The sequence below is a fragment of the Lacerta agilis genome, chromosome 8, assembly GCF_009819535.1.
Source record: "Lacerta agilis isolate rLacAgi1 chromosome 8, rLacAgi1.pri, whole genome shotgun sequence".
NCBI lineage: Eukaryota > Metazoa > Chordata > Lepidosauria > Squamata > Lacertidae > Lacerta > Lacerta agilis.
Window position 1 is genome coordinate 39,374,609 of NC_046319.1, and position 19,479 is coordinate 39,394,087.

At 44.3% G+C, this 19,479-nt stretch overlaps 3 protein-coding genes across 6 annotated transcripts; 1 reads left to right on the plus strand and 2 right to left on the minus strand.

Annotated features, from left to right (window-relative positions):
• The first annotated feature begins 163 nt into the window (after positions 1-163).
• Positions 164-3,466, plus strand: NIP7 (nucleolar pre-rRNA processing protein NIP7). Of its 2 annotated transcripts, XM_033157085.1 has the most exons (5): positions 168-274; positions 958-1,044; positions 2,449-2,587; positions 2,807-2,947; positions 3,074-3,466. In XM_033157085.1, the coding sequence occupies exons 1-5, from the start codon at positions 219-221 to the stop codon at positions 3,191-3,193; spliced, it is 543 nt and encodes a 180-aa protein (XP_033012976.1). In that variant the 5' UTR covers positions 168-218; the 3' UTR covers positions 3,194-3,466. The 2 variants fall into 2 exon arrangements, with proteins under 2 accessions (XP_033012977.1, XP_033012976.1); XM_033157086.1 differs by lacking the exon at positions 958-1,044 and having other exon boundaries at positions 164-274.
• A 470-nt stretch (positions 3,467-3,936) lies between these two features.
• On the minus strand, positions 3,937-7,979 carry TMED6 (transmembrane p24 trafficking protein 6). Of its 2 annotated transcripts, none has more exons than XM_033157088.1 (4): positions 7,413-7,979; positions 5,650-5,770; positions 4,635-4,786; positions 3,937-4,279 (listed from the first exon to the last, which is right to left on the minus strand). In XM_033157088.1, exons 1-4 carry the CDS (start codon positions 7,725-7,727, stop codon positions 4,046-4,048), a joined length of 822 nt encoding a protein of 273 aa, XP_033012979.1. In that variant the 5' UTR covers positions 7,728-7,979; the 3' UTR covers positions 3,937-4,045. The 2 variants fall into 2 exon arrangements, with proteins under 2 accessions (XP_033012979.1, XP_033012978.1); XM_033157087.1 differs by having other exon boundaries at positions 5,650-5,776; positions 7,413-7,977.
• A 1,688-nt stretch (positions 7,980-9,667) lies between these two features.
• On the minus strand, positions 9,668-19,440 carry TERF2 (telomeric repeat binding factor 2). Of its 2 annotated transcripts, XR_004427145.1 has the most exons (10): positions 19,246-19,440; positions 17,911-18,125; positions 17,230-17,316; positions 16,702-16,848; positions 15,452-15,837; positions 14,886-15,254; positions 14,159-14,235; positions 12,962-13,023; positions 12,028-12,253; positions 9,668-10,773 (listed from the first exon to the last, which is right to left on the minus strand). XR_004427145.1 is itself a non-coding variant. In XM_033157089.1 (9 exons), exons 1-9 carry the CDS (start codon positions 19,427-19,429, stop codon positions 12,095-12,097), a joined length of 1,686 nt encoding a protein of 561 aa, XP_033012980.1. In that variant the 5' UTR covers positions 19,430-19,440; the 3' UTR covers positions 11,337-12,094. The 2 variants fall into 2 exon arrangements, 1 of the variants encoding a protein (XP_033012980.1); XM_033157089.1 differs by lacking the exon at positions 9,668-10,773 and having other exon boundaries at positions 11,337-12,253.
• Positions 19,441-19,479: the final 39 nt, after the last annotated feature.

The following is a 19,479-nucleotide window of genomic DNA, read 5'->3' on the forward strand; positions in this document are numbered from 1 at the left end:
TTACGCAACGACGCTCCGACTTGAAGATCACTTGAACTCTATTGTGACCATAGACATATTTCTGGGTGTCAGCCTAGAGAGGGAAGAGCCTAAGAGTGTAAGAGACCCGAACTTAGTTTGATGTTGCAACTTCCTCTTCACGTCTTTGCTCCGAGGCTTCCCTGAATTGGAACCACGCGGGTCTCCGGCGTCTGTCTCGGAGTGTCTCGGGAGGTGCGATGCGGCCCCTCACGGAGGAAGAAACGCGCGCGCTCTTCGAGAAGCTCTCCAAATAGTAAGCGGGGTGGCAGTGGCGGAACTTGTGTTCTCTGGGTTCATTAGGCTTTATGATTAACCCATGGAACTCACTGACACAAGATACCCGGATCCCCACCTAATGGACTTCTAGAGGGAATTAGAGAAACAAGTGGAGGAGGGGAAGTCTGTCTCTTGTTGTTGGCCCAGAAAGTAAAATGGAAGCTTCATTGAACCATATCGGTGGAAGATACCGCAAAGGTCCTTTAGCCCACCCCAATCGACGTAGAGAATCACATCATTATAGGCAGGCGGGAACCCATGCTCTGCTGCGAAGAAGGGGTCACCCACCTTCCCAGACAGACATTACCAGTGTGGAATAGCTCTTGTTTAATCTTGTTGCCATGCAATACTACTAGCTGGGAGACAATAGCAGAACTAGATGGATCTTGTGTTTAATGCAGAAAAATAATAACGGGAGTTATAGAGAAGTCTGTACAATAGTTTAAAATTTAAATCTTCATATACAGGAGCAGTAAGCCTTAGAAATGACTTCTGTTCTCCACCCATGCTCGCTGGCTCCCTGCAGACATTTGACTTGCTTTTGCCAGGAGGAGGAGGCTGGACTAACTGGGCCTTTGGTCAAATCTAACATAAGAGGGCTGTTCTCATGTTTTGTGGGGACTGGCTGACAGTGTGTCTCTTTGTTCTAACCTTTTTAAGTATCGGTGAGAACATCCAGCTCCTGGTTGACCGGCCAGATGGTGCCTACTGCTTCCGCCTGCACAAGGACCGTGTCTATTACCTCAGGTGAGGAGGCCCTGCATTCACCCTGGGGCCTGTTATTAATGCTAACACCTTCATCCATAACACACATTAAGTAAAAATAAAAGGATGGATCTTTGAATGTGTGTAAAGCTCCCTTCCTCTTCCAGAATGTACTCACATCTCTGGGGTTGGGGAAAAGAGGAGAGGCATCCATGGGGAGAAGTGCCTGTTTTCTAAGTGCTATGTCTCTAAGAGTTAAGTACCAGTTGATATATAAGTCAGTGACTAGGAACACTTTCCAACAGTCTATGCAATAGCTTCGTAATAAGATCGTGGGAGCTTACATAGCCCCTTGTTGATATGTTTTACAAGCTATGTAGCTTGTTTTCGAACTTGAGGTTTTTAACCTTTGGGATGAAGCAAAATTAGAATTTTGAGTTGGGATAATTACCACTCACTATTTGGGAGTGTTCTTTTTGTTTGAAGTTTCTTATCCTCCCTCTAGATTTAATAGCAATTAAACTATCTTGAGTTATACAAACACAATTCCTTTTTTCTCCTTCTGAGGAAACTGATAGATCATAACAGTGAAACAAGATTTTAAGCCGGCAACTCGTTAAGGTTGTTTGGAAGTTATTTTTGGCATTTGGAGTTATTTGAAAAGTTTGTTGAGTTATTAATTTTCTTGGAAAGTTTGTTGAGTTATAAATTTTCCTTTGGATTAGTTTACAATGTTTTGGAGTATTTTTTCTTGAGCATTTTTGCTCTTAAATTATTAAATACATTGTTTGTTTGAGTATTATTATATAAATATACGCTCATCTTGTTACAGGGATCTTTCACGGTGTGGATTCTTCTTGTTATTTGGTTATTCCCGTGATTGTCTTTTTTTGTCTAGTAGTTCTCACTACAGAGCTGCAAGGTGCTGGGAAAGAGATCTTGCTTCCCTTGTGCTTTTATCAGCAGAAGAAAGAGCAAAAGATGTAAAAGGAGCAGAACTGAACTAGGGGAAGCTGTACTCGGGGACAGTTTTTCATATGCAAATGAAGGACAGAGAGGAGGGACTTGGTCCCATAATTGGACTCTGAGCTCCCATCTTGTCAGATCCAGCTTTTGGCACATTTTATCACTTCCAGTTCAAGTGCGACACATTGTATTTGGGGACTAGGAGTGGCTATGAGGTCTTGCTTGTTTTAGGGTTGCTTGGAATAAATCCCCAAACTTGCCTTTCCATCATCTCAGTATCCCCAATTTGGTTTAAGTACCTTAAAGTTTCCCATCTCTCCTATGGAAACATATGACCAAAAAGCCACAATAATCGCTTCAGCTTCTTGGAGTGTGCTTCAGGCCACAGTATGGTTCAGTGATGCTCTGATGATGACTTTGGAGCTTCTAAGACTGGAGGCACAGAGTCCCAATGATCTGTCTTTGCTTTCTGTTTCTTAGTGAGAGGATTCTGAAGCTTGCTACAAACATCCCCCGAGAGAATCTGGTATCTCTCGGCACCTGCTTTGGAAAGTTCACCAAGAGCCAGAAGTTCCGACTCCACATCACTGCCCTGGATTATCTTGCTCCCTATGCCAAGGTAAAGATGGCACAGAAGAACATTGATTTGAGGGGCACTATCCTACCAAAAATGTCAAAACACCTGTAGTGCTGTGTAGGGTGGGGACCTGCTAGCTGTTTCTTGGGAAGGAGGGTATTGTTTTTGATTGTGCTAATCTAAGGACACAGAAAGGGAACCCGTGTAGTGGTACATTTAATCTAACTGAAAGAGGATATCTTTCATTTTTTTCTCATGCAGTACAAAGTGTGGGTGAAGCCTGGGGCAGAGCAGTCCTTCCTTTATGGGAACCACATACTGAAGTCTGGCTTGGGGCGCATCACAGAGAGCACTGCCCAGTACCAGGGTGTGGTGGTATATTCCATGGCTGACGTCCCCCTGGTGAGTGACACCTGGTGGGTGGCTGGGTTGGATGGTTGGACCTGAATGAATTTAAAGTTAGGACAATGCCCACCCCCACCCCTCAAATGGTCTTAATGCCTGCCTTGTTCCAATTGACCTTCTTAGGGCTTTGGAGTGGCAGCCAAGTCCACCCAGGAGTGCCGGAAAGTGGACCCCATGGCGATCGTGGTTTTTCACCAAGCTGATATTGGAGAATACATACGGCATGAAGAGACGCTGACATAAACGGCAGGGCAGAAAGCCCCAAAGACTGACTTTCCCACCCTCCTCAGATAAAAGCTGCAGGCTTTCAACCAGCCTGTGGCCCTTTTCATGCAGACTGTGGAAGGTGCAACGGTGTAGGTTGTTTAACTGCCAGCAAAATATCTGTCTACCTCCTGATGGCCACAGTGAGACTGTAGATGAGTCACAAAACTTTGGGATGTAGCTGCAGGCCTGGCAGTTCTAGGGACAGAGCTACAATTCTGACACAGTAAAGCTATTTCATTTTTCTCCTTTCATTGTCTTGATTCATCTGGTGTTCAGGGAACTGATTACATTACAGCCTCTTTTATTTTGCCCTGGGCTTTGGGGCTGGGGAGCCAGAGGTGTTTCACAAAGCCATGGAGAACCAAAAGCTAGAAGTTATCTTTTCCTCCCACCTTCCCTGCTGCAGCTGCCTTTGCTTCCAAGCTGGCTGCCTCTAAAGGAAGAGGAAGGAATCTTGTGTTTGGTGGTGGTGGTGATCGTGTGTGCCTGCATGCGCACCCCTATTTACTAACTATGCCCTTAATGTACCTCTTGATCAATGTAAAAATCTCACATACCTATGCTGTGGTTGCAGCAGGACTCCCACATTTGAGTCATGTTTATTTTAACTTAGGCCAGTTTCATTTCAAGTTAACCAACCCCGTGTGGCTCCTCTGGAAGAATACTTGGATTTTTCAGCCAACACCCCTCCCCCCCACCAAAAAAGAAGCAGGTGCACTTGCTCTCCTTTGCTGCTTGCAGGTATTTAGTCAGTTGGGTGGTAAGAGGGTGGCAAGGAGAGAGCAGTTTGGCTTTTCAGCCTGGCATAAATAGCCTTCTGAAGCAGCCTCAGCACCGTGGCTTGTTGGTGGCTGTGGTGGGCTGTGTGGTGAAGAGGCGCTTGAGGAAGTAGAGTTGCAGGACACCAGAGAGAACAATGGCTAAGCTCTGGGCCGCTGACCACCAGTTCACGTAGTTGTAATTGGACTGCACAAGGAAGTAGTCTGAGGTGCTCTTCATCCGACTAAAACTGTAGTAGCGCCACATTTGGAAGATGCCGTTCAGCAGTTTTTTGGTGCTCTCCTGTTAACAAAAGAGTGGAGCAGGGAAAGCTCTTCAGTCCCAGATGTCTGTCCTTGGCCCTGCTGTCGCTTTGAACAGATACTTCACTTAGACTACAGATTGCTGCTCCTGGCAACCGGCTGTCTGGCCAACCATGGGGGAGCCTTTTTCCTTCACAGCCTGAAAGGAAAGGATGCCTGTCCTTCTCCCTAACAGCTGTCAGACTCAGGTGGTAAAAAAAATAAAAACAAATCCAGGCTGCATCAAGCATGAAGGAGATCATATCTGTCCCATTTCCCCCCAGCCCTGGTGGTTCCAAATAGCTCCCAGCTTTATCACTACTACCTTATTTCTTTTTAGTTCTTTAATAAGTTACCTCAATTGCATCCAGTGTGTCGTTAAGTCTTTTCCTCTCAGCTTCATGTGGAGTTTGTAGATCAAAGCCCTCATAGAAGACCCCAAAGTTGAGGTAGACCTGCACGGAGCCAAAGTGGTTGTACCGATTGCTCAGACAGAGTTGATAGAAGCCTGCAATAAAGAGTTAAACTTGTGCCAGGTGGACCAGCAGCACTTAAAGCCTTCTGGTGTTGGGTGTGAGCAACGCAATTTGAATTCAGGCCAGTAAGAGAGATGAACGTGCCCCTCTCTTGAGAAGATAGTCTACATTTTAAAAGGAGTAGCTTTGTCATTTAAAGATAGCTTGCTTAGCCCTCGTATACAATAATCCAATTAGAGCCAAAGTTTTTCTGGGATTCCCTGGTTGTTGTCCATCCCTCTAGTAAGAAAACATAAATGGAGGAGTAAGAGATGGGGTAGCAGGCAGCAAGGGAGATTATGCTTGTGCCCATCTAACCAATCTGCTTTGAACTTCCTTTTGGAATAAAAAAGTGGTTAAGAGAGAGAGAGAGCCTTTCATTCATAGAGTGCTTTCTGAAAATTATTCATAGTTACTAGCATATCTTTGGGGAGGGTGGTAGGTGTGTCTCAGAGAATATAAGCTGCCTTACACCAAATCAGACCATTGGACCACCTAGCTCAGCATTGCCTAAACTGGCAGGCAATGGCTCTCCCAAGATTTCAGACATTCCCAGTCTTGCCTAGACATAGTTGAAATTGAATCTGGGGTCTTCAAATCTGATGCTCTCCCGCTGAGCCATGGGCCTAGAGGTTTTTCCTCCTGTGAGGTTTATAACTAAACAGAGGTTTTCTATTTCAGAACCCAGCCTTTGAGCACCCAGTTCAAGGTGGCTTTATGGGAGGAGAGTCCGCAATGGGGGACGTGCTCACTGCATGTTCAGGATCACCTATTTTGCCTGGAGGCTGCACCTGAGCCAGTTCTGGGAATCTAGAAAGCACTCTTGATATGGCTGTGTGTACAGAGAGGGAGGCACCTGTTTCCTTGGTTTGGAAGTTGATCTGTCCCCGTGTATCCTGGGAGGTGCCAAGGTGGAGCCCATTGGGGTCATTTGCGGTTGCCAGGATGTGTTGGTCATGTCCAAGACCTGAAGACCACTGCACCTGAAACCAAGATAGGATAGGGATAGGACAGGACAGGACAAGAAATGGGATAGCATTGGTAATGCTATAACCATGTTGCTTGTCACTTTCTTGTTTTTGGTTTCTGAGATGCAAGAGCTGATCTGTGCAAGTATTCAGCTACAGAAGGCAAATGCAGCTGCCATTTCCATATTGGAAGGCACAATGTACCTATCAGTTACGCTGCTGTTACACACACACACACACACACACACACATGGCAAGGAGAGTTCTCGCAAAAGCAGCAATTTCATGAGAGAGTATGCACAAAAGATTCAGACAAAACAGGTTAGTCATTGGACTTTCAAAGCAACAGGTTACATGCTGAACATGTGTCTTCTCCACAAACTTCTGCAGGCAGATGATGAGACGGGAATTGCAGTTGTCTACAAAAATTCCAGTGCACTTAGTGTAGGAGTGGGCAACTAGCAAGTTGACCTGCCGCCGCCACCAGCCAGCCCACTTCTTGCTGGTAGCCATTAATCCCTGACTTGGTGGGTGGCAAATATATGCGAGTGCCTTACCCTCCCACTTTCAGGGTTGGATGCCTCCCCATGAACTGTGCCTGGAGGAAGCTGAGCTATTTCCTTGAAACTGGCCCATACAATAACCCCACATTTTTGTTCTAGACCCTTGCTAAGAAACAAAAATATTATTCCTTCCAATCTCAACTAGAATCAACCAGTCATGGTGCCAGGTTAATCACCCTCCTGCCTCCAGCTCCTGCGTCATGACTGGATTTGCAGCATGGTCATGGTCTTGTTCACCTTCAGAGCAATCCAGTTTACCAAGAGGAAAGTGGAGCTGAAAGTTTCTGGCTTGAGGCCAAGTGCCATGACAGGAGACTGCCAAGGTGCTTGTGCTGACCCACCATTGAGGCTGGATTGTCAAGGCAGTTTAGAAGTAAAGAGTTTAAGAAGCTGGAAGGCTCCAGGTTTATACCTGGCACCTAAAGGGAGGCCTTTGGCAGAGACCTCAGCATTGGCATTGAGAGAAGGTTCCTTTCAGGGAGTCACTAAATCATTTTTATGGATAAATGGCACTTCTGGAGAATCTAGAATCTAAAAAACACACACTCAGCAATGCCACCAGCCTTCCCCGTCCATGTAACCCTTGTGCTTTCCATATGTTTTGGATTAAAATGCCCTTCAGCCCTTCCATCATGCAGGCTAGGGCTAGGTATTCTCAACTGGGCAAGATAGTTAAATCTGACCAAATTCTTTAAGGTGCAGTGAAAGAATCTGGCTTGACTTGATACTTCAGGGGTTCATGACAATAATGCAAGATTCCCACAGTTTGCATTCTGGGGGATGCTGGTTACAAACATAGGAACTTGCCTTATGCTAAATTGGATCATAGGTCCAAACTAGTTTGCTATTCTCTCAGTTTGATGGACAGTGGCTCTCCAGGGCTTCAGCCAGGGAAAAATGTTCAGCCCTCCTTCAAAATGCCATGGGTGGAAGCTGAGACCTATATGCAAAGCAGGTGCTCTACCCCTGAGCTAAATCCCTTTCCCTGGTTCTGCTGCTACTAGAGAATCTGGCTGGTCATTACTGTCCCCCCTTGACCACAGCACCACCCTTGTATTTTGTGCAGCACCCCCTCCACCGGCACCCACCTGATAGCTCAAGTAGAAAAAGCCGCTCTGATGGGCAAATTGCCAGAAGCACTCTATGCTGCCTGCAGGGATGACAATGCCAAAGTTGTACTGGTCCGCCCCACGGAAGAGAGGCTGGTCGCTGGAACCACTTAGAGGTTCAGACTTGCGGGCTTGGGCAAGTTCCAGCCCCCCCACCAACAAGCCCACCATTGCAGCCACAGGTAACACTGCAAGCATCTTGCCACAGGGAAGGTAGCTGAGCTTGGCTGGAGGCAAATGCCAGAGCTGGAATCCAGCATGCTGGCAGCTGGTAATCATTAACTCCACCCTCATGCCCCGTGTTTGTGCAGCTTGCTGCTGAATCAACTCTTAATTCCTCGAGGAAGCAGTCAATGCCTTAAGGACACGCGGAGTGAGCTCAGTGGAAAGCAGTTCCTCCCCCTACCTGCTGCTTGCCAGACTTCTTGGACTGCAATTCCCATCAGCCCTAGTCTCAGATGGTTGCGCTGATGTAACTGTAGTCCAAGAGATCTGGAGGCTAGGGGAGGCAGTGGTAAAGTGTTCCTTCAAGCACAAGCCTCTTGCAGCAGTTGAGCAGCCCTGTACATGTGAAGCAGCCGAGGGGCAGTCAGAACAACACTGATTCCTCACCTTTCCTCCTAAGATCTCCAGGTGGCATACCTGGTTCCTCCAACACCATCTTTTTCATAACCACCACCCTGTGAGGTTGAAAGTGCCTGGACCAGGCTGACCCAGGGAGTTTTCCTGCTTGGTGCTATGAACCTGGCTGGAACCAGTCCCTCATAGCCTGACATTCTGGCTAATTCAACCACCACACTGCTACTCTTTGCTGCAGGCTTCCTGTTGGGGCATGTGGTTGGCGCTTTGAAAACCAGGTGCTGGACTAGATGGGCCCCTATTTGACGAGATTATTCAGATGCTATAGGGCTCTTCTGATGTTTTATGCTAAAAGTCAACAGGAAATGGTCATATCTACAGTGGTACCTTGCAAGACGAATGCCTCACTAGACGAAAAACTCGCTAGACGAAAGGTATTCGCTAACGAAAGGGTGACCTGCAAGACGAATTTTCCTATGGCCGTAACTCGCAAAACGAAAATGTTTTGTGATTCTTTTCCCCGTAAGACTGCGCTTCCTCCAACCATGCTTCGCAAGACGAAATTTCTGCTATATGACAACACTCGCGGAACGAATTAATTTTGTCTTGCGAGGCACTGTACTGTTTTAGACAAAGCCAGATTACCCAACAAAAAGCACAGAACAATCAAATCTGCTATACTAGAGGGTAAGCAGGTCACACTTTAATTACTGCAACTCACACTTACTGCATTTTAATTTAAATAGTATCTCTTTCCTACTAAAGCCCTTTGTTGAAAAAAAAACTGCCCTAACTAGTTCGCCCTTTTCTTTGCCCAGTGTTGCTGCATTCCATTCCACCCACTTCAGCGCAAATCCTTGTCCCTTGTTACTCAAAAGTTCTCCTAAAGAGGTGGGTGTCCGTGTGGGGTAGCTGTGTAGGTATGCTGATATGTATAGTATAGTTCTTGCAACAGTAGGTATTATATAGAGTAATGTAGGTATGTTTTATGTTATGAAAATAAGGTGGTGTATTGTGTAAATGTAAATGTATGTGATTTATATGTTAATAAAATGTAAAACAAACAAAAAAAAAACATGAAAGTTCTCCCAAAGCACAAACTCTGCTTGCTTGTAGCAGCTGGTGCTTGAAGGACAAAGTGTGTATTGCAGGAGGAAGTTTTCCCAGCAGCTGAGATAAGAGAGGGGCCCCCCTCTGGGATAAGATCGGTTCATGGGGAAAAAAGACAGCCACTTTCAAGATCTGTGTAGTTTTGGTGGTGAGGCAGAGGGAAAGCACTTGGTCTCTGGCTCCATCCACACTACACAATCAGCCGCTTCTTGGACTAACAGAAGCCAGCATGTCCTCCAACACATTTGAGGTTCAAGGAGCTAAAAAAAGGAACTGGAGAAAACGTGGTGACAGGAACAGTCTGCCCCAATGGGAGAACAACTAGCAACACCTTTGTCCTGCCCCAGAACACCTGGAATACTAGTGCCAAACCAAATAGCGTGGTGGAGATTCCTCTTAACTATCATGGGAAGCAGCACCTGTTAAATCTAATAATTAGGAATTTAATCCATATAGACGAAACATGCCCCTTGAGCATATCTTGGATCCCATAAGAAGACTGTTTGTTGAATTTGATTCACAATTCCTCACCAAACCATTCTTCTTGGCTTTATGTTCCTTAGATATATACAAAGCCTTTGATGGTCTGGAATGGTGTTATGTCTTAACATTTTGCAGACATGCCAACTAGGCAATCGCCTTATTACAGCAATAGCTAAACTCTATTCAAATAATTCAACTACTCTAAGAATTAATAACATGGACTCCTCAGCAATTGCAATCTGGAGGGGGACAAAACAAGGTTGTCCCTTGTCGCCATTGCTCCTCGCCTTCTCTTTTGGACCATTCACTAATATCTTACGTCTTAATCCAGATGTAAAAGGATATTGGAGAGAGGGCGAAGAGCATCTGTTGACAATGTATGCAGATGATATTGTTGTGATGATGAAAGGCCCTAAGGGGTCAGCCTGTGCATTAAAGGAAGAATTAACATCTTTTTCTGAAGTAGCAGGCTTAAAAGTAAACACTGGAAAATCAATGATGTTTTTCAGTCTTCCACCACTGATTCAAATACACACGTCATATTCTTAATACACCCATGTGCTGCTCTGCATTTGGAGACTTGGGTGTGCCAATTCTAAAAAACATGAACCATGAATCTAAACCGAATTATCCCATTATTTTAAAAATGAACAGGGACTTTAAAAAATGGAACCAATTTAACCTTTCCATTTTAGGCTCTATTGCAGCAGTACATATCATTTTAATTCCCTGTTTTCTGTCCCTCTTTCAGGTTCTCCTTACTTTTCTCCAATGATCAAATGGCAAACTAAAATTGTTTCATATTTCAAGATAAGTCTTCAAGGTTGCCCATGAAATCTTATTTTCCTTTCTTTTTTAAATGAAGGATGTCGGGGTTTACCAAACCTCTCGGTATACCATGATGCATTCCAATTGAGACAGCAGGCTTTCATGATTATGAAGAATGGTAAGAAATGGATCAATTTGGAAGAAAAACAAATAGCCCTAGGTCTGCTATGTGCTTTATCTTTCAAAAAACCTTAATCCTTAAAATTACTGGCCAAATGAATAACCCATATTTACAAACTAAATTGAGGATATGGAAAAAATGGAAGTTGACTCTCCCCCGGTTGTTCACCACTCACTGCTCTGCAGACATATGCCAGTCTGAAAGATGATACTTTAAAAGCTAAAATAAAGAACAGGGTAAAATTGGGTTATTTCAAACTGTGCTTTTTTTTACAGGAGTAAGACCAGAAACTTTAAATGTACTTAAAATGGGAATTAACTTTAAACAGGCTTCAAATTCTACAAATTAAACATTTACTAAAGGATCTGATAATTAAATTACATTCAACTTCTTTTGAATGATCCAAGGTGCCCCCAGGTAATGGAGGTAAGGAAATAGTATCAAAATTTTATGGTCACTTAATACAGAACTAATTTGGGGACTTGTCTAGCCTAAAATCAATATGGGAATATGATGTGAAAGTAACAATGGAAGACTCAATTTGGAAAGGCATATGGACTTTTAAGTCAGTGTCTGCAAATATTAAAGAACTTTCACTCAAAATCTTCCACAGATGGTATAGGACTCCATCCCAACATCACATCAACTCTAAGTCCCTTATGTTGGCGTGGATATTACACTAAGGGGGAAATATGCATTTATGGTGGACTTGTTCTTGAATACAAGTTGTTTGGTCCCTGGTTCACATAGAACTAACAGCACTAATAAAGAAAACAATTGAATTCACTCCATAGCTTTTTATTTTAACAATATTCCAAGGTACAAATAAAAATGTAGTATCTAAAGAACTCATCACTTTACCAACTGTAGCAAGGCGGTCTATTGTCCAACACTGGAAATATTTTGTGGTATAAAAACATGTGCAACACTGCAATTTCAGTAAAAATTAAATTAAATTTTAAATTAATTCAAGGCGAGGCATAACCTTTGGATTTTGGTGCAGTGTGGTGGGATTTTATATAGTATGTTATTAATACTAACTGACGTAACTTGAATCCACAAGTAAATAAGAATGTTTGCCTATCGTGAAACTATAAGATGATGTCGTCCTGTCTGTGGATAGAATATATCTTATTCTACTGTCTTTTTATTTTAACCTTATTTATAGCATTTGTGCTCCAGATGATTATGGCAGAATACCAGTTTATTAATATCACAACAGACCTACAGTGAAAAATAACATTTATAAGTAATAAAAAATTGAAATGACATATTTTTATATTGTAAAACGTGCACTTTCCATACCAATTGTTTTACACAAATTCTTTTGGTTGAATCTGTATTTTAAGTACTGCAAACTTTAAAAAAATGGAGGGAGGGGGAGAGCCTATGTCAGAAAGCAGAGGGAGAAGCCTCCAGTGATGCTAAGAGATTGTGGTCATCAGCCTGCTGGCCCAATGCAATACACTGCACCTCTGGCCCACCCTATGTCCACATAGAGTTGGAGCTTAGGCACTTGCCTCCAGGTCATTCCCCAGGTTCACAAGAGCCCCAGATTCTTCATTGTCCGCCATCGGTCCTTGATCGCCACAGGAGTCCGGTTCTTAAAGGGGAATGCCTGGGAAATGGCTTTCCACCTCCCTTCCCCAAACTTCTTCACACCTTCCTTAATCCACTGAGATTCCTCTGATGTCCAGATCTAGAAAGAAGAGGACACAGGCTCTCATGAGCAACCATCAAGTGCTGCAAGACTTGCCCCCTGCCCCCATGACAGAACGACAGATATACCACCCTCTGGAGATGGTTCCATGGCTGTTGCTAACAGAGGATTGCCGCTGACATGGGATGTAGCCCAGTGACTCACAGCAGGCAAATATCCAGGCCATATTTCAAGACATTAAACCTAACTTGGTGGCACGCTCTCCACACTTAGTTCCCCTTCTGCAATATGTGGGTAATAAAAATAAAATTCAGCCACCTTACAGTGTGGTTGAAGAGGCTATCAAAGATAGCAGATATAATGAGCTGAGATTGCCCAGGCTCCTTTGAAACACCTGGGTATCCAAGACCTTTGATTGATTGATTGATTGATTGATTAGGAGAGGCCCCTTAGTCCAGTGGTTGAACATGCAGAAGATCCCAGCTTAAAACCTGTGACATCTCCAGGTAGAGCTGTGAAAGAGACACCTGGCCTGAAACCCTGTAGCACAGACAATACTGAGCTAGACGGACCAGGATTCAGCATATGACAGCTTCCTATGTTCCCATTAATGGGAATTTCATCAGTTATTTCATTTGGGAGAGGGGGTCCTCATCAACTGGCCTCCATTTAGAGGGGTGTTGTCAAGGCAGGCCAATTTCTCCCCACTGGAGTGCTCAGCTCCAGACTGGGTGTAGGCTTGGTTACCTTCTTTTTAGAACCAAAGAGGGAAGTGTTGATGCTGCTGCTGCTGCTTTCTTCCTTCGATTCTGAAACACAAATTCATTTACAAACTTTATGGGATGCATGGAACCACTCGGTAAGCTGGTTATTGCTACTGGCTCAGCAGATGGGAGGTTTTATTGCTACTGCACCTCATCAGAAATCCAGGGTAGTGGTCAAATTCCACCCAGCCCTTGGCATGATGTGTAGATAGTCAACTACTGATGGAACTATGTTAGGGTTGCCATACATCCTGGACATCCCAGACAGGTTCTCTTTTGGAGGGCCAACAGGCCCATCCAGGGGGATTTTTACATTTTAAAGGAAATGTCCGGGGTTGTAGGGAGGGAGGGGTTGTTTGTTTGTTTGTTTGATTGGCCAACTCTACACACCACTGCTGCTGCTAGCCCAAGCTGAGAAAAGAAGCACATGGGTACACTTCTTTCCCTGGCTTAGGTTGTCCTCTTTTTTGCTCTTCAATATATGGCAACCCTAAACTATGTGGAAAATAGCCATCCATGTTCACTCACAGTTGCCACCTCATTCTAGCATGGTTCACAAAATTGATCACTTTGTTTTGCAAGATGTTTACCAGGTTTTGAGAGTTTTGCCTTTAGCTAGTCTGTGCATAGCCTAAGCAAGCCTCCTGAAGAACCGCAGTTAACATTTCTCTTTGCTTGCCATGCTGGCAATGTTTTTCCCCATGTCATTGTGATGTCACTGGGTAATGCAATGTGGGAAGCCATCAAAACTGCACAGGTGCTTTAATTAGAGGAGTGCATGGAGCTACAATTGAGCATCCTGCAGAACAAGAAGCCAGTCTGAGGCAAAAGGCAATGATTTTGTCAGTGCTGCTGCTGTGCACTTGGAGCAGGCAGTCCAAATATTTTACTTTTCTGATCCAAGAGCTGTGCCCCAAAATCCCTTTGCTTACTGTGTACAGGATACTAGCTGCTTCACCAGGCCCCAATTAAATTCTCAATTCTATGGAGCAGACAATGGGAACAAAGCTCCTGGCCTAACATTTAGACACTCACAGAGGAGAGCCTCAGCTGCTTGGCAGCTTTGCTATTTTGAGAGTAGCTTCACTATATTTCTGCAATAGCAGCCTTGGGGCAAAGAACCCTTGATCATGCCAAGCACCCAAAACCAGGCAGGCAGAGTCAAACAGTTGCTGCTTACCAAAGAGTTCATCCTCATCACTCCAGACCTCCTTTTCTTCATCCTGATCTAAACAAATTAGTCTCCTCTTGGCTAATCTGAATGGAACAGAGAAACACAAGACTTACCCCACAAGGAGATGAGACGGGACTGAGCTGCATCAATTAATGTCACACACAACCAGGATTATGGAGATGCTGGGTTAAGTATCAGACAAGGAGGAAGGTTAATTTGTCACAGCAAACACATCACTGCAGAGACCCATGACAGCTTAAATATGGGCAAATAGCTGGTGGCAGAAACCCAAACCCTTATCCTTGGTACAGACGGAAGGAGAGAGGGGAGAGAGAAATAACATTTTCTACCTTTTGTCTGGCAACTGAAGCTAACATTCCAGGCATCTGACAAAGCAGAGTCCGGCACAGGTGTTTCTGCCACAATAAATTTGTTTAGCAGTCTTTAATGGGGCCAGAGACCATATTGTCAATTCTGCTATATTTGCAATTGAGTAATAAAAATTAAGACAAGGTATGTGAACCAGATTCTCTCGCAACCTGCTTCTACTAGCTGTAAGAGAAGATGCACAGTGATGCAACCCTACCACTGCAAACCACATTTGCATTCCTTGGAGCTTCTGGGCTGAGGCCAAAGGCCTTCTAATGGATTCCTTGCAAAGGTGAAAGTTGCACCAAATGCCTCATGCTGTGTTGGTTCCCCAGCAGACCCCACAGCAGTCATGGCCTCTTACCTGGGACATCGGGAGGTATCATCAGGCTGGGTGGGTATTTGGGGCTGTGCAGGCCGGACAACCAAAGTTGCCACAGGCTTCTTGGATGAAACTTGGCAGGAAGTTGGGGGGTTCCAGCTCACTGACCCCATAACCAGTGAGCTTATGGACACTGAGCGTTCACTGGGGTGCGGCCTAGAGGCAGCATGGTTCTTCTCCCTTTGGCACTTGGCTGCGTGGAAATCAGAAGCCAAACAGGGCTTGGGAAAAGTCCAGTCCAACTTGTCCAGTTTTGAAAACTCTTCATCTGCATCTGGGGAATTGGACAGCATCTTGAAAGCGTCTCTCAGAGTAGAAAACCCATACGAGCCCATCCTCTTAGGCAAACATCTGAAAAATAAAGAAATATCAGCAGGTTGCTCCACAAGATTTGCCAATTTATGTTGTTGACCTTGCCCCCAAGACCTTGCTCCCCAGGCAGCAGGTGCCATTTGAGTTTGAGTGCTGAGAGCCAGAAGTTATATGGCAAAACAGCTGCCCAGCATGGCAAAGGGAGTGAAAACTGTAAGAGGCCATAGACTGCTAACCTGTCAGAATCCCTGGAAGCTGCTGAGACAGTGGCAACAGCAACCACAGCAGGCTCTGCAGCTCCACTGGTTTCATCTTCTGGCTTTGAAGCTGCCTGGCACTCATCAACCACTTCAGCAAGTTCCAAAACAGCTCCCTTTGCCTCCATCAAAGGCCTTGCAACTGTCTCACGGCCTCCCTCCAGAGACTTGGGCTGTTCTTCCACTGTATTGCTAGGCCCTCCCTCAGGCCTGAGCTCTTCCAAAGTCTCATCAGATCTTCCCACATATTCAGGTTTATCTGCTGCTGCCACCTCTGAGGTTTCTTTCACCATTTCCTCCTTGCTGGCCATTTCCAAAGGATCGAGCCTGGTCTCTATCTGATTGTCCAAATCCTTTTTTGCCATCTTAAACAGAGAATGTGAAAACAGTTACTAGAGAACACTTCTCTACTTTGTTTTCTTTTTTCTAGTTATATACAGCAGCCATGCCCAAGCTGGTGCCCTGAAGATGCTTTACCTACAACTCCCCTAAGCCCCAGTCAGCACACCCTCAGGATGCTGGAGCTATTGGGAATTGCTAGTCCAAAACACTGTCAGGTTACAAGTTTGATACATTGGTACCTTGGGTTAAAAACTTAATTCGTTCCGGAGGTCCGTTCTTAACCTGAAACTGTTCTTAACCTGAGGTACCACTTTAGCTAATGGGGCCTCCCACTGCCGCCGCACAATTTCTGTTCTCATCCTGAAGCAAAGTTCTTAACCCGAGGTACTATTTCTGGGTTAGCGGAATCTGTAACCTGAAGCATCTGTAACCCGAGGTACCACTGTATATGTCAAATGTGACACTGGAGCCCTGTGCTGTTCTGCAGTGGGGCACTTTGCTCTTCACAAAAATATTTCCCAAACACATAATAGTTTGTCCAGGGAGGCTTCTGTCTTAAATTGAATGTACTTTTTTGATCACAGTGTTTAGACGGCAAGACTTCTGCTGTGGCAATGTGGGTGATATTCAAGTGCTCCAGCAACACACAGGAACATATGAAGAATATGCCAAGCCAGACCAATGGTTGATATAGTTTCCTATCACCACACATTGAGTGACAGTGGCTCTCCAGGGTTTCAAGCAGGGGACATTCCAAGTCCTACCTAGAGATGCCAAGGATTGAACTTGGGACCTTCTGCATGCAAAGTAGATGCTCGACTACTGAGCTATACCCCCACTACGAAATCCCATATCTCAATCAAGCAGCACTCCATACCCTTGCTTACCTCTAAGAGAAAGGGCTCAGAGTCACTCAAGCAGCTTTCTAAATACAGAAGTATTTTCTGCTGGAAAGCTTTATAGGAGAAGTTCCAGATGGCTGGATGAGCGAAGTTTTTTTCTCGGATGATGCTCTGCAACATCGACCTCATTTTCTAAGCAAGGGAAAATGTTTTTCAGTACTTACAAGCAAATTGCAGCACAGGACAGAGATAAAAGCAATTTTGCAGTCATTAGAAGTTTAAACAAAACAAGCCAAACCACAAGAGCAGTCTAGGTAATGTCACAAATGCATGAAAGTAATGATGACTAGAGATGTGGACCACAATCTGTAGCAACATGTGCTGCTTGCGGATGCAATTTTTCTCATTGCGTAAGGAGGACAATAAACTCTCAAGTATTTAAGACACTCACTGAATTGGAGAATGTGGGAAGGACAAACCATGACTCTGCTTTGCAGTGAACTAACCCTGCAAGAGTCACATTACAACAACAACAACAACGGCGACATGAACTCATACTTGCTGAAAGCTCACCTGGGAACTTGGGTCCTTTGACATGTGTTTCTTCAAGATCTTGCTGGCTTGTTCATATTCTTTGTTTTTTAGACAGGTTATAACAGCCTGGAGAAGGAAGACAAAATAAGGAAGACTTTGGGGAAATGTTCCTAATCTAAGAAGATACTGTTCAAGAGCTATCCCTCTGGCAATTTTCTAGATCTGCTTCACATTTTCAACCCAGTGTGTTTTCATTGTGTGATATTAGATCACTTATTAAAGATTTTTTTTATATTCAAGTAAGGCAAGCTACTTAAATGTCTGTAGGCTAACAACATTGGAATAAAGTATGCCTTAGGGTTTAGGAGAGTTAAGAAGCCAACTTTTCCTGGATTGCCCCCGAAGGAAACAAGTTTTCAAAACATGCTGAGTTCCAATAAACTCAGGCACTTTTGAGGATACATTTCTCTCTCGTTTCATCCCAGCATATAGGAATCTTGCCTCCTTGCTTCTATTAACTTTTGTGAACTTATTTAAAAGTCTAATTTAAGCATGGAGAAAAATTGGCAAGAGTTAATCCTAGCATTGAATTAGCACCTTAATTAAACCCTTTCCTAAATATACTGCATTTTGAAACTTAAATACAGCTGTTCTCATACTTTCTAACTAGGCTGAGAAACAGTAATCACTGCCTACAGAAGAGGAAATGCTAACACTTACTGCTTCCTTTATTTTTTTTCTTATTTCTTCTATTACATCAATGTCTATGTCCAATTCATTCTTCATCTTATCCAAAAGAACAAGGGCATATTCAAGAGGCGTTAACTTGGTCTTGGTATCAATGGTCCAATCTTCTTCAATCCTAGACAGAAGCTGGATAATCCGCAGCTGAATGCCAATGTGTTTCTCTAGTGCTAGGGGCCGTGCAAGCACAGCTGGAGAAGAACAAGACAGTCAAAACAGCCACTAAGCAAAATCAGATAGTTCAGCAAACCAGGCGTAACGAGGCTTGGGCCAGGGCACCAAAGCCCTGTCCCGTATCTTGTACCCTGGCCATATACAGACAGTCCACTTCATCCCAACATGCCCTTTGGCCCAGGAGTCACTTTGCATTTGCTTGTTTTTTGTGTGTGATCTACAATAGCCTTTAGTATCTATATATACACAAACACACACACATTGCTTTTTAGTGTCTTAATCTTTGTGGTGAGATATCTTGCTGGGGCTCCCGTTTTGTGGGGCAGAAATGCAGTATGTACAGATTTTATTTATAGACACATGGAAGTAATTACTGTAAGAAAATGAATGGTAAAGTAGTTGAGTTTCTTAGAACTACACTCCAAAGGTGCTAGGTCATTCCTAACGTTTGGCTTCTGGTAACCATCACACTCAACTACAGCCCGAACCCAAAACTCATTAAACTCAGTCTCTTAATACACACATCAACATTCTCCAATTTGAAATAGATTTCAAGAGGGCTCTGAAGTTTTCAGGCACTTAGGAGGCTAAGGGCAGGGGGGGGAAGGGATCCTAACCATTCTCCTGACCATCTGTGATGGGCTTTAGGAGGCATTCATTTAAGGGGGCATGTATTCTAACCATCTTCCTGAGAATCACACATAACTGTTTTCAGGCCTTCCTTCTGGATTCTGTGCTGTTGGTTAGTTGTACTTTGTGCATTTTCTTTAAAAACAGTTTCCCTTAATTTCTAAAGGCAGATGACAAACGTTCCAGGGACATAGATTGTATTATATTTTAAGTTGCTTTAGGTTCATTTTTTCTTAAATGAAAACACCTAACGACTATTAAATGTAATATATAAATGTAAATAAGTAACAGTGACATATGTGGAACCTGGGCGACATACCTGTATTTTAATGTTTGATGTTTTAGTATGTTCTGATATGTGCTGTGAGCCGCCCAGAGTGGCTGAGGAAAACCCAGCCAGATGGGCGGGGTATAACTAACAAAATTATTATTATTAGTTATTTACATTCACGTTCCTTAGCAGGAAGTACCTTTACAGTTATTTAACCCAACGCGAATGTTCCCCACCGTATATGACGTCCCGCAGCTGGCGAAAGTCCTGGCTGCGGCCGGCTCGGAAAGCCTGAAGGGCCCGGTGGGCGTAGAAGAGGAGGGTCCACCGGTTCACCGCCTCCTCCAAGGCATTTTCGCGAGCCTCTGCGGCTCCTTCAGGCGATGAGGCAAGAGACGGTCCGCGGCCACCAGCCGCCATCTTCTCTTTCCCGCGCGCCATCCCGCCGGGAAGGGGGCGTGGCGAAAGTG

Excerpts from the sequence above, each read along its gene's own strand:
- NIP7 (XM_033157085.1), top strand. The coding sequence starts at position 219 with ATGCGGCCCCTCACGGAGGAAGAAACGCGCGCGCTCTTCGAGAAGCTC. Across the intron at positions 1,045-2,448 it reads GACCGTGTCTATTACCTCAG|TGAGAGGATTCTGAAGCTTG; the intron begins GTGAGGAGGCCC and ends TCTGTTTCTTAG. Across the intron at positions 2,588-2,806 it reads ATCTTGCTCCCTATGCCAAG|TACAAAGTGTGGGTGAAGCC; the intron begins GTAAAGATGGCA and ends TTTCTCATGCAG.
- TMED6 (XM_033157087.1), bottom strand. The coding sequence starts at position 7,727 with ATGAGGGTGGAGTTAATGATTACCAGCTGCCAGCATGCTGGATTCCAG. Across the intron at positions 4,787-5,649 it reads CTTCCAAACCAAGGAAACAG|GCTTCTATCAACTCTGTCTG; the intron begins GTGCCTCCCTCT and ends TCTTTATTGCAG. Across the intron at positions 4,280-4,634 it reads ACACACTGGATGCAATTGAG|GAGAGCACCAAAAAACTGCT; the intron begins GTAACTTATTAA and ends TTTTGTTAACAG.
- TERF2 (XM_033157089.1), bottom strand. The coding sequence starts at position 19,429 with ATGGCGGCTGGTGGCCGCGGACCGTCTCTTGCCTCATCGCCTGAAGGA. Across the intron at positions 14,236-14,885 it reads GATACCTCCCGATGTCCCAG|ATTAGCCAAGAGGAGACTAA; the intron begins GTAAGAGGCCAT and ends TGTTCCATTCAG. Across the intron at positions 13,024-14,158 it reads TGATGAGGATGAACTCTTTG|AATCGAAGGAAGAAAGCAGC; the intron begins GTAAGCAGCAAC and ends TTTGTGTTTCAG.